At 32.0% G+C, this 14,250-nt stretch overlaps 1 protein-coding gene across 1 annotated transcript in view; it reads right to left on the bottom strand.

Moving 5' to 3' along the window:
- Nucleotides 1–4,495: 4,495 nt before the first annotated feature.
- The window catches only part of Smp_194750 (hypothetical protein), a gene marked incomplete at its 5' end in the record, with an annotated part of 15,301 nt that continues 5,546 nt past the window's right edge, over nucleotides 4,496–14,250 (bottom strand). The window contains 4 exons of the mRNA XM_018795051.1: nucleotides 4,496–4,727; nucleotides 6,885–6,990; nucleotides 8,696–8,843; nucleotides 9,961–10,112. Of these exons, the coding sequence (XP_018649402.1) occupies nucleotides 4,570–4,727; nucleotides 6,885–6,990; nucleotides 8,696–8,843; nucleotides 9,961–10,112 (564 nt within the window). The 3' untranslated portion in view covers nucleotides 4,496–4,569. The remainder of the gene's footprint in view (nucleotides 4,728–6,884; nucleotides 6,991–8,695; nucleotides 8,844–9,960; nucleotides 10,113–14,250) is intronic.

Here is a 14,250-nt window from a genome sequence, read left to right as displayed (position 1 = left end):
AGCTACATGTATGTGAATTTGTGTGTATGTATGCACTGTTAATGATAAAAAATGTGTGACCTTTATAATGACAAAGGATAGAGTCTAATTTGTAATGTAATGGTGTGAATTGTAATATCAGACTAGGTGATTAAGATAGATAGTCCAAGTAGGATGTATGGTGAGGCCTTCCTTTCTGTTGAGAGCAGTAGGATTAAGCATTATATGGAACGCTTCAGCTGATCTCCTCTCTTTGTAATTGTAAAAACCTTTCTGTAGTATTTTGATATTTTTAAAATCAATTTGATGATTGTTGAAAATGGCGTGAACTGCTATTGCCGATTTAATTTGAAGTCTATCCAGTTCAACAGGATTATTAGGAGGTTTCTTTTGTACCTAATATGTTCGCGAGATGACTCTCCAATATAGAAGGCATCACAATCGGCACAACCTAATTTGTAGACGCAGTTCTGTGTAGACATGAATGGTATTTTTTCTTTTAATCGAACCAAAGTATTTCGAAGTGTGTTCGTTGTTTTATAATATACTTTGATTCTATGTTGTGCACACATACACACAAATTCACATACATGTAGCTTGTGAATTACCTTGACAGAAATGAAACGACATGACATTGATTTATTCAGATCTGTTTTTTGATTGATCGCACCTAATATTCATGTTGTTTCATTGTACTATTTAAACTTGCAATAATGTTAATTTGATTATTTATTCTCTGAAGAAGTGGCTTACACTGAGTAACGAAACGTCAGAAAATCTGATTTTTCTACTCATTGGGATATTACAACTATGCTAATTTATTTATATAAATGTATAATACTTTACACTACATTCATTATACTTTAATATGCAAACTATAAATTTACATAAATATTTACATATGAATCCGTAAATGAAAGTGGTAACACTTATTAAAACAAAAAAATTGATTATTGAATATATACAGGTTAAATTAAACTGACTTCTATTGTCTTCATCATATTCATTTATTCAAATTTTGTGATATGATAAAATGAAAAGTCAGAATTACATTCTTTTATTCAATATTAATTCTGTTTTAATTCAAGTATGATGATTACGCAATGTAGTATTTGTTACTGTTTACCCTTATAATATTTTTATTCTGTATTACATATGATATTCTTATATTCAAAATTCATATGCTCACTAGTGACTGACTTCAAGAGATATCTCTTTGAGTTCTAGTGGGAAGCAGTGACCAGTGAAGTTCTACCAAGTCTGTTGTAGAGATGTCAACTCACTGAAGACAATTGGTGAGCAGTTGCTCTAAATCGTGGATTGGTTGAAGTTAGACATTAACACCGTTGGATGCCGGCTCAGTGATCTATCGGTTAAGTGCTCTGGCTCGAGACTGGTAGGTCCTGGGTTCGAATCTCGCGAGTGTGGGATCGTGGATGCGCACTGCTGAGGAGTCCCATAATGGTACTAAACGGCAGTCCAGTTCTTCCAGGTTTTCGATGGTGGTCTAGCTTCAATTGACTCATGATTTCAACTATAAAAATAATAAATTCTTCACAAAACCCCCTCTGATCTATATTCAAAATTGACATGAACTATGCTCAACATGACATGTGGCACATGATTTCATTCTTATTATTAATCAAAATGAGTGTACAAAACAAATGTATCGACAATGGGTGTATTTTCGACTAGAGTCGTCGCTGTGTTTTGCGGTTAACAAACCTTCATTTGTATCAGTCTTTGTGTTCTTACTTTAACGTTGTGGGAATAGCTGTGGTTCCTCGTTTTTACAAGTATAAATAATAAGTAATTCCGACATAATAATCAGCGACGGCCAGATATAACAAGTAGCGTTCAATCTAGAAGACCTATCAGTTTGTATGTTATTACTCATTTCAATCATATAAACATTAAATCAGTCGACTAGATATTGCAATGAACACAATTGCTTACTAAATAGTTTAAGATACTTTGGTTTTCTTATTGATATGACAATAGAGTTGAGAGAGAAATTAAAATTTTTTAGTAATTCAAAATAACGTTAGTTAGTGACTCGAGTATACGTCTATCATAAAATTTGATTCGATTAATCCTCCTAAGGTGATTGAATTCATTTCTATATGAATCATTTATAAACATCTAGAACTTTAGAAGCAGATCAGGGACAATTGGCAAACGTAGAGTAAATTACTTTTGATACTTGAATTGAACATATCGACAAATTAGTCTGTGTGAAGATGCAGTGTGTTTTTATTAGCAAACTATTAGTCTTTATTACTCAATCTTATTCTTCTAAGCAATTTCGATTTGTGAAAAATGTATTTCTAACAAAGACAAGCAATTGTTTTATTGTATCATCTGTCCTACGTGAACAACAGTAATATAATCTATATAATTTCGTGTGAAATTATCACATCGGGTAATGTAATTTTAAAATATGAGACAATCTAAGTAAAAGTGTTCAATAATAGTGAAGAATATTAGAATAGTTTCTATCCAAACTCATCCATTTTTACATTCATTGTTATTAAAATCATTTATTACCAAGTCAATTGTTTGTGATATTTTGACAGTTGCATACAACACATTTGATATCATATAGAAAAAGCTATATTTCAAGTTAAAAAGTTAAGACAGAAACCTACTATTAAGACAATCAAGTGTTCTGTGTTATAAAATTATTCATTTTGTAATGGTCATTCTCCATCATAAACCAGTTTTATATAAACTAGTGGACGAAAATATAATTTAATGGATATTTCTGAGACAGTCATTTTTATATTAACATACCAGTAATGCTTAAAATCACATTTAAAGTACAATATTGATAGTTCTTTATTGATCTTCCAGCCTAGTACCAATATAAATCATAATCAGGCTGTTAGCTACGACAAAGAGATGATCAACGTCAAGTGAAGTTCGTATTAGGAGGTCATGCGTTAAAAAAATTGCGACATACATTTTATTTTTTAAGTATCTTCTACGAAGAATCATAGAACATAGCCCTTTTTATGAAGTCACTTCAATAGATCAATATGGAATTAAGTGAATGAAACTATTGATTGACATTTTAATATATTTGAATGAAGTTCTATTCAGATTTACTTACTGAGAGGCAAGACTAAATCCTTTAAAGTATTTGAATTTTCAATATAATATCTTATTTCATAATACACTGAACGCTACATTTTGGATTGGTTCAGTTCAGTGTATGTTGAGGCCTACTGATAAAGTGTCTGTTGCTGCTACACTGGCTGTTCTCACTTGAATTTTTCGGTGTGTATAGGATAGAAGAGTCAGGTCATCTGCGAAGTCCAAATCGTCTAGTTGCATCCAATCTGTCTATTGCATTCTGTGCTTTCCTGAGATGTAGAGGTCTTCATAATACAGTCAACCACCAGAAGAAATAGAAAGGGAGAGAGTAAGCAGTCTTGTCTGATTCCGGTTCTCACTTGGAATGCATCTGTCAGCCGTCCTCTATGCACCACTTTGCAGTGTAGTCCGTCGTATGAATTATGCATGATATTGACGATCATCTAAGGTAAAACATGGTGTCGAAGAGGTTTCCGAAAAGTCCTACTATCCACACTTTCAAATGCTTTTTCATGGTGAAGGAAGTTGATGTATAGTGACTAGTTCTATTCAATTGATTGTTCAACGATGAACTGTAGTGTCACAATTTGGTCCGTGCACGACCAATCCTTACGAAATCCGGTCTGTTGATCTCGAAGTTGTTTGTCTACTGAATCTTTCATCCGGTTTAGTAACACTCTGTTGAAGACTTTTCCTGTTACCAATAGTAGTGTTATGCCTGTGTAGTTTTCACAATTGCTCAGATCTCCTTTTTTGATATATTGATGAGTTGTCATTTTTTTCCAATCTCTTGGTGCCTGTTTGCGTTCCAAAATTTTCCTGAAGAGAATATGGAACATCTTTGTAGTTTCGTGTATGTCTGAATTTAGTGTTTCAGCAGGTATATTGTCTGGTCCTGATGCTTTCCTACTCTTGATTTGTCTGATGGTCATGTTGATTTCGTCGATATATATACATATAATTACGGATCAGTTATATATCCTGTTTATCTTGCATTTTAAGTCATTACTGGATTCCAAAGAGTTGGATGTACAAGTTTACATTAGAACGTTTATGGTTGATAAACAGACTACCAATGACTTATTACTATGGGTCGATTCATAGAGACTACCCTACTACACTACACACTTCTATGTTTCAGTAAAATAACCTCTTTAGTCGTTCAGGTTAAACAGATAATTAAATAATCCTATCAATGAATAATTTTCTATCACTCAATAAAACATGTGAACTACAGTTATGAATATAGTCAATTCAATTCACTTCATACGAATGTGTATTTGTAGAGTATAATTGGAAAATTGAAAATTGAAGTATTACTGTCTCTCAATGTTTTTTTTACATCTATGTTGGCAAAATCAGAATAAATAAATAGAATATAAGAAAAAATGAATATTAAATACTACATATGTATTATTTGTAATAGAAGGAAATATCTGCTAGTACATTAATAATCGGTATACTCCTTATCTAGAAAGAAAATTCCAAGTAATTTTAATGAATCCCAACTGATTCATGTTGTTTCCAATTTTGTTTCAATGGTGTTTGACATAGACTAGAGCATTCATCTCTATTGGTTGTTTTATTCACTTCTGTATTATTAGATTTTAATGTATCCTCAGATGTAGCAGATGAAAGGTTAGCTTGTACGCCTGATATATTTAAAAAAATAAATAAAAATATTTAAAAAGTTTAACCAGATTTAAAAGATTAAGTAACCAGTAATATCATTACTTATTAGTTGTTCATACTTATCTACAGTGAATTCAGTAGGAATAAAATTAATATAAACTTATTATCTTTCAACTTGTTAGCTTTCAACTATGAAAATACTGAGATCTCCACAAAAACCCCTTCTGATTATAATCATATGCTCACTAGTGACTGACTTCGAAAGGTAAATCATGGAGTTCTAGTGAGATGCAGTGACTAGTGGAGTTCAAACCACGTCTGTTGTGAGATAGGAACTCACTGAAGACAATTGGTGAACGGTTTCTCAACTTCGTGGATTGGTTGAAGTTAGATATTAACACCATCGGATGCCGGTCGGCTCAGTGGTCTATCGGTTAAGTGCTCTGGCTCGAGACTGGAGGGCCTGGGTTCGAATCTCGCGAGTTGGGATCGTGGATGCGCACTGCTGAGGAGTCCCATAATAGGACGAAACAGCCGTCCAGTTCTTCCAGGTTTTCCGTGGTGGTCTAGCTTCAATTGACTCATGATTTCAACTATGAAAATAGTAAATCTCCACAAAAACCCCTCTCTGATAATAAAAAACTTATTAATTTATATTAGTACTTGAATATTTCTCCTTAAAGCATTAGTTTAAATGTTTTTGTAAAGCTGCTTACGTAGGTTTTATTTAGAAGATTTTATCCTTGTATGAAAAAGTTTTAAGTCTATGACTAAGACCATCCTTTAATACTCTATCAAGATAATACATGTTATCTGTAGAAACCAAACACGTTTTATCATGTCATGTATTCTAATTATAGTTTGAATGAAGTATATACTTCCATCTCTTATCCATGATAAAAATAAAGAGAATGAACAAACTGCGAAGTTTTTTTAATGTCTGAAAGAAAAGTGCCTTATTGATTTAAGAATCATTTTCTATCATAGAATCAACCAGTTTTCAGCTAACATAATGATTAGAAGTCCGTATTAAGTCCCTTAAACCCCTTTCAAATTTTTATAGAGTAGTCATCTTTAAACTGTTTCATTAAAGACTATATTTTATTGTGTTTTAGGGTTAGCGTTTCATGCTCTATCACTTTACATTTCTGCATAGAAATGAGTGGATTTCACGTAACCTTTTATAACTAGCAAATAGCAACTTAATTATTTGTACAACAATTCCACTTAATATCCACAAAAACCCCTTCTGATAATGATAAAATTGTTAGGGTGAAAAAAATTTGTTCTGATACTATTTAGAAGTTAGACATGTAGACCACTGAATGTCGACTGAGTAACTTAAAGTATAGGCATTTTTCGCAACACCTGAATGTTTTTGGGTGCGATCTTCAGTGGGGTCATAAATGGATGCGATTTTGTACTGAACCTGGGAAATTAAATCATTTTTACGTAAATTTCTAAATCTTAATAAAAAATGTCTCAAATTCATTCTTTTTAAAAATGTGATGGTTTGTTGGCAATAGATATTTATCAGGACTGTACCTAGCCGGTTATTTTCTAATTATCAGAAGGGTTTTTTGGCGATTTTAGTAATTTAATGGTTGAAATCATGAGTCAATTAAAGCTAGACCATCATGGAAAACCTGAAAGCAATGGACGGCCGTTTCTTTCTATCGTGGGACTCCTCAGCAGTGCTCATCCACGATCCCACTTCGCGAGATTCGAATCCAGGACTTATTGGTCTCGCGCGCGTACGCTTAACCTCTAGACCACTGCGCCGGCATTAACACAGCTGGATGCCGGCTCAGTGGTCTAGAGTTTGAGCGTACGCGCGTGAGACCGATAGGTCCTGGGTTCGTATTTTCTAATCACACTGAACACAGACTGTCAAAATACTTTCATGGGGTATTGAGACAACAAAGAATGAAATGCCAAAAATGCATGTTTTTTATTTGTTGAAATATATTAATTGTTACTATTGTTATTCAACCAAATGAGGCTTACATGAAGTTGTCTTTATATTCAAGTCAATCATGTCACTCGAATATTAAATATATTTGGTATTAAATAATTAAATGTTCAGATTATTCCACGCTAGACAGACTGACAATACACTTTTCACAATAGTATTTTTAATAATGTATTTAACAATAAGTGTTTATTTATTTGCTTACCTCTGCTGTGTGTTTCGTTGATATTATCCATTTCACCAATTACTAAACGATCTGTTACGGTACAGCAGTTTTGTATTTCCTCGTCTTCCACCGTTTCATTGAGGCTCTAAGAGGAGGAAATTTGTGTCCAAATTATTACAAACATCGCTATGATTATAAATTTGACAAGTTAAGTTTGTAGAGAATTATTTTCAAATGATTAGTTATTCACTCTAGTTCAAAAAATTCAAAATTGATGTGACTGGTCAATGAACGTCCCCTCATTATTGATACGAATAAACAAGATCGTTAATCCTGTCAAAGTGTTAAGCTATTCGGTGGATTTACATGTAAAATTCAAGTTTAAAACAAAGATTCACCTAGAGTATAGTTTTATTATTATTATTATCAAAAAGGATATGTATATATGTCTAGATATGTAGATTGGTTACAATTCTCAACTCACGAGATAATTGTGGTGGTTAAAATTTCCTCATTATGTGAAGGAAAACCCCTCCTGAAACAATTACATATTGGTTAATCGCAACACTTTATAGTTTAAGTGACCTCCGGTAGTTGTGTCTAAGGTCAATACTGAGAATCAACAGTTTAACTGAGACTAATTGAAAAAAAGTTATTGAAGTTGTTGTACTCAAACATAAATTCAAAGAATGCACAATGACTGAATGTAATTATTAAAAGTATCGAGAGTATACAAATACAGTAGTAAATGAAATGTTAATACTGCGACAAGAAATAAACATTACATTGTGTTCTCAAAGTTTATTGAAGATAAACTGGTTACTGTACATAATTAAGTAGTATACAGCGATATATAAATAACGTTGAATACTAAGAAACTTAAGACATAGAATGTAAACGAAATTAACTAATGTAGTGGTTGCTTCATAGTGACCAATATTAAAGTGTATCTCTAACGTGTCGGCATAAAATTAAAATATCTTAGTTCCTAATCAGTGATTTACAAACTATACTCCAAATTCATTATATATTTAGGCTGAAAAAATCATTCAACCATGAACAATGTTAAAAGTAATTGAAATCATTGGACTAATTTAAAGTAGTGACCGCTTACCAACAGCTATTTTCTAAATATTCTACCGCATTAAATAATCGGATTTAATAAGTAACTTTTATTTTACCCTAAATCCATGAATAAAATATGAACCATTGAGAAATCTTATTACCTAAATGTAAATGTACTTTTTTTCATAAATAAATAATAGAGAAAAAGATTTGTTTCTTAAAGTGTAATAGAAAAGTGACACATTAAATAGGAATAATATATTTGTAAAATCTCAGTGAATGAATTTGAAGTAAATCCAAAGTTTAGCCTGGTAATCTGGTTCAAGCTTTTTCAAGGAAATATAATCAAACATCAAAATTATCAAATATAAATAGGTATATGGTTCTTTGGTTGATTGTACACATATCATTTCACATTACAAGTCTCTTACACACTAATACATATACCTAGTTTAGACGTTTTTAACGCTGACTGGATGACCCATTCAGTGTACAATGAACCAAAGAACCATGTACCGATTTATATTCGATAATTTTGATGTTTGATTATATTTCCTTGAAAAAGCTTGAACCAGATTGTCAGGCTAAACGTTGGATTTACTTCAAATTCATTTGCTGAGATTTTACAAATATATTCTTCTTCCTATTTAATGTCTTACATCAACTCGGCGCCCAAACATTGTGAAACTATTCTCTCTAATTTAGACGAAAGTTCTGATATAGAAAAGTTAGTTAACCAACTACATCATAATAATAAACTTTATATTTTTAAAATTAAAACTTACTGGATCATTATTTGACAATTTTTCTCTTCTAGACCAATTTGTATCTGTATTAGCTTTGTAGTAATTATCTCCAGTTTGTTTAGTATCAAAATACATATTTTGATGAGATAATGCAGTAGATACTAGACTTATAATCAAATTTTTCTCTCTACAAGAAAGAGGAAAATTGCTTAAAGGCATAGTTTTCTATTCTATCTTATTACAATAAATATAATCAAATGTTTACAATAGATAGATAATCGTTTGTTTAAAGTTATTATGTGCTTATTTGTACTTTTCTATTATGTCTAGAGCATTCAATCGATTAAAATAAATGATTCAACTGGTGATGTGTACTAACAATCATATATCTTTCAATGACTCTCATTACAATCATATTCGATACTTGCAATAATAAAAACGTAAGAATTCTATGATTCAATGGATTTTATCGACTAGTTGCTGAAGCTTCCATTCAAGAAACTTGAGGTTGCTGGTTATTCAAGCTCTACTACTACTACTACTTCTGCTACTGTAAATCAATTGAAAGACATGAACATTTCATTAAAAGTTGCGTAGCCTGATATATATTTATGCAAGACATGGAAAGAGCCATAATGACTTAGTGCAATCCCACTTATTATCTACTGATTATACTTTTGTAGACTGTAATAGTTCAAACTGAGTGACCACTCGTCTACTCTTATTATTGACCAATAAAACACCAATTTCATGATGTGGTATAGGAACTAGTATTGATAAACCCTGCTTATCTAAAAACAAATTGCGAAACGATAATGCATTTGGAAGAATCATCCATTAGGAAACCTTTTGTGAGTGAGTGGTAGTGAGAAAATTCTGCCTAATCAATAAGAAAAAGAATATTGATAAAAAGACTGTTTCAAAATGTGAAGGAAAATGGTTCTGTATAAACGTTTAATGATGAATTTAAGTTCAATGAATAGTATATCTTTAACGAACATGAAAGAATACGATAACAGAATATTGTGATCCATATGAAGCTTTTCTTAAATAAGGCTAATTTTAAATCAATTAACTTTATTGAAATATTATTCTGGTAATCAGAAATACGATATTTGTAGCCTAAAAGACTCCCACTTTGGCTTCATTACACTATATATGTACAAGCATACGTTGACACATTTTTACTTATTAACCACTTTCACACAAATAAATTAAATTTAGAAGTAGGATAGTTGAAGTAAAAATATTCTTTGAGTTTGGAGTTCTACTTCGACCTTTTCTGTCATATTCTCATTACTTACCTATCTGTTGCATTTTCTAACCAATGTTGTACTGCATTCATATCGTTTGTTTGAAGAATACTGCATATCATAGCAAATATTTTCATTTCATAATTACGAAATATTTCACTAACTGAAGTTGCATTTCTTAGAGATTGACGTCGTTCACAACTCTATGGATTCATTTTGCAAGAAGTGCATACATATTATTAAAAATAGATAATAATAATAAACATTACTTCATTCATTTAGTAAAATAAAAAGGTCAAAGTAAATTTGGCATATCGTTTTTAAAGTAAATCTCAGTTGTTGTAGAAGTATCCTTGCATTTACTAGTTCATTCTTCTAAAGGGACTTCATTATTCTTTTATATTTAAGGTGTTCGTCAGTTGACTGGTTTACGTGTGGGTTAGAAAAAAATGTACACTATATTTCTGTAAAGAGATCGTCTTTAAGACTTGAGAATAAAGCTAGAAACTTAGTAGTCATAGTTCCAAGACAGCTATATCAACACTCATTGAGCATTTCTTGAAATACTTATCCCTTAGGGATCATGTGGATCCAGTAGGAAAGAAAATCAACATAATTTAGAAGTATGGAATTTTAAGTCATTAAAAATTGCAGGCGAAGTTGAAAAGTCAACTTTTAGATAAATTATTATATTTTTAAAGTTCATTACAAATCAGACAGGACTAGGGAGTAAATATAAGCTAAAAGAAACATTACCATGTCAAAGTAATATTGATCTAGATTTTGTTAGTGAATGAATAACATTTGTAGGATCTGAAACATTTTTGACAAGTAAATTTACGGCCAAAATGTAAACATTGACGGGTTTAATAAAATTCAGAGGAGAAAACGAACTACTCTGGATGTAATCCCTGTTTTCAGTTTCCAGACAGCAAAATCCAACCTAAGGCCTCCTTGCGGTGCTGCTGGATTGTAAGGGCAACTTTTCTAGCTAACGTGGGTGGTCGGTGAAGATCGGACTAAACCACAACTCCCATACTGATATTTGATTACTCGGAGCTCATTCTTCGTGACGGCCTGCCCAACGTGTATAATTGTGTATGTAGATATGTGTAAATGGTACGTGCCGAGGCCGCAGAGTGAACGTGAACTGATTTGTCTGCCATCTGTCTGGCATAAAGCCAGGAGCCTAAGCCGTTAGGTTGAAGATATAATAAAAAGATATGGTAAGAAATACTATGAGATATTGTTTATGCTTATCTGCACGTCATAAAGTGGATGGACGAAAGTCTTTATACCAGTGATATGCATGTAATGAGTAAATGTCAGTCAGCTTTAGCAAATAACTAGTTGTAATTGAAAACATTTTAGTCAAGTTAAAAAATATTTTTGTTGTAGCTACTTCACTTGAAAAGTGTGATCTGAAGTAACTGTAAATATAGGAGATGATGTGAGTAATGCGGTAAAAACGAAGTTGTAGACCAATACTGAATAGTATCAATCTCACCAAAAGTGAAGGACGATTAAAATGTTTGGAAAAGTCAAGTACAACCAGTTGCTTGTTTAGAAATCATCTAAGAAGTCAGCTGTGATATTGGGATATAATAAGTGCATGATGCACTAATAATAATTCCCTCAACTGAATCGGGAAAACGTGATGTGACAGACAAGATTTATAAAAATCCAGTTTCACTCGTTTCGATATAATTTTGCACTTGAGCTTAACAAGTTTATTTAACCTTTTAATAACTTGACAAGACAAGGTTTATTTTTCACCAAAACTCAAACACTACGTAGGCGATTGTGTTTATCAATTTACATGTATGTGCGGAAACGTACATAGGGAGGAGCAATCGTGATCTGTAATTGAGGGTGGCGGAACAAATACCCAAATGGTTGTAGAAACAAATGAATTCCAATGATGAAATAAGATCACAGGATAGACGGACATCTTCCTTTATTGTGAAAGGTTAATATGAAGTCAGAATTTGTAGTGTTGTACAAAAGCCTTCAAGGATGTATACTGGGGTTTCTGGAAGCCTTGGTTATACGGAAACTGAAACCCTTTTTATGTATTCAAAAACAATTTGTTCTTACCCTTAACCTACCCTGGTAATACTGGTTTATTATCCAAAGCGCCTATCACGGCTCAGTAGCTAATGGATAACGCGATGGAGTTTGAAGCGAATGGTACGGGGTTCGAGTCCCAGATTGAACATCAACTCTGAGATGCAGGTAAGTTCAGATGACTAGTCCCAAATTAGACGAAACGTGCTTCCTGGATTCCGCAGCTAGCCACTATCCATCCTTGCTTGCAGTGCTTGTGAATTCAAGTAATACCGAGGCAATACTTATAGTATGTACATATTCCAATAAAAGACCGATCAACTCCAGTCTTAATCATCAATGGGAAGATTCAAACAAACAATACTAGGTGGTTATCACATTGTTTTTGTGTACTTTATTTTTTTTGTTACGGCTTATCTTTAATCTGTCTAGTTGACCTTTTAGTTTTCATATAAAAATGTCTTAACAAGTATATGTGTGATCAGATTGTTCAAAGTGTATTGCGCAAATATATTACATAATTTTGATAACCTTCGTCTTCTTATTACATTACTGAAATTCCCACAACACTTATTTGTTTTACCTATTATCAAGTCAATAAATAAAAGGTGAAAATTTTCGTATACTAACAGTTTAACAGACTTTTGTCAACTTAATTTTAGATCAACTAATTACTAATACAAATAATCTTTTCAAGGATGTCACAGTTACTGTGATCATGTGTCAAATCAAAAACCCTAATAACAACACAACAATAAATGTTTGTAAGTGTAACATTGAACAGTTAGATTGAAAATTTCTTGAATGATTAATGAATATCTATCCTGTACCGACTTTTTGACATACACATGAAAAAAAAACATTTTATACTGAAGTTTTTCTATCCTAACATCTTTTTTTGTTCTTTTTAAAATGTTTGGATTACTTAAAGAAAACATAGATTTTTAGGATAAGTGTTTATTTATGCATTTATTTATTAACTGGACTATAAAAAATAAAGTAAATTATTTGTATTTTTGTGTTTATCAGTTCGACTGCTCCTGTGGAGCAAGTTATATTGGTCGAAGTTCTAGGAATTTACATTTTCGTGCTCGTGAACACCTCCCAGCGTGGATAAGTAAAGGTTTGGCGAAGAAGGTAAACAGCTCGATTTTGGCCCAAATTGGTCATAGTGTCAGTATAAACCAATCGTTTTCAATTATTTATAAGGTCAGTAATTTTTGCCAAAGCTTGTCAGGCTTAAAGTCTTTCAAACGGCTGAAGTAGTAGCCATGAGGATGAAGAAACCGGAGCTATGAGTACAGAAGAAATATCTCCAACCCTTCCTCCTCCCCTGGCCAACCACAAGGCCAATTAATCAATAGTAATCTTAGCTAGTGGATGACCCAATTCGACTGTGTACTTACGACCATTCGTAGTCAAATATAATTGTCTCTTATCTTTATTCACAAATCTTTGTATTATTATTATTATTATTGTTGGTTGAACATCATTATTAGTCCCCCCTATACATGATTCATTCACTTCTCATTGATCCCTCCTTATTACGTCTCACTAATTTTTCATACACTTTAGTCTTCCACTTGATCGAATTGTGATTGCTCTATCATATCTCTCTCACCCTATCTGACCCACATTTATTCTGATCACAGATCTTAAATTTTCACTTTACATATATACAGATTCAAGTTAACATTCTATATGAGTCAATATCAACATTAACAATTTTATTCTATTTGGTTTGACAATCCTAAATTTACGTGCATTAAACGATGTACTTTGCCTTTAACCAGGCCATTTTTTTCGGATTATTAATTTGGATATATGAATTGTAGAACATGAAGAGAGAATTCATCGAAAAGAATATTCTTCGTTCAAATATTAGTCTATTAATTATCAGAAGGGGTTTTGTGGAGATTTAGTGGTGGTCTAGCTTCAATTGACTCACGCTTTCAACTATGAAAATATTAGTCTTTTAAATGATTAGTATAAACATGTCAAATTTTCAATAAAGATTACTTTGAATAATTCAACAAATTCTTTTCTTTCTTAATTAATGTTGTTAACCTATTGTAAAAAAACTATGATACAAGAAGATATGATTCAATGAACATGCATCATCTCCATTGGGATATTTTTTTAGCATTACTGTATGATTTTATGTACAGTATCAAATTGTCGACAGAATAAAAATATCCTTCAAGACTATCATCTTTGAGTTCCACTGCTTGCCTCATTATATGTATTTTGATGGAGTTTTGTTCTCTGAACTGG

This window comes from Schistosoma mansoni, chromosome 1 (genome assembly GCF_000237925.1).
Source record: "Schistosoma mansoni strain Puerto Rico chromosome 1, complete genome".
Lineage (NCBI taxonomy): Eukaryota > Metazoa > Platyhelminthes > Trematoda > Strigeidida > Schistosomatidae > Schistosoma > Schistosoma mansoni.
This window is presented reverse-complemented; position numbering and strand designations above follow the sequence as displayed.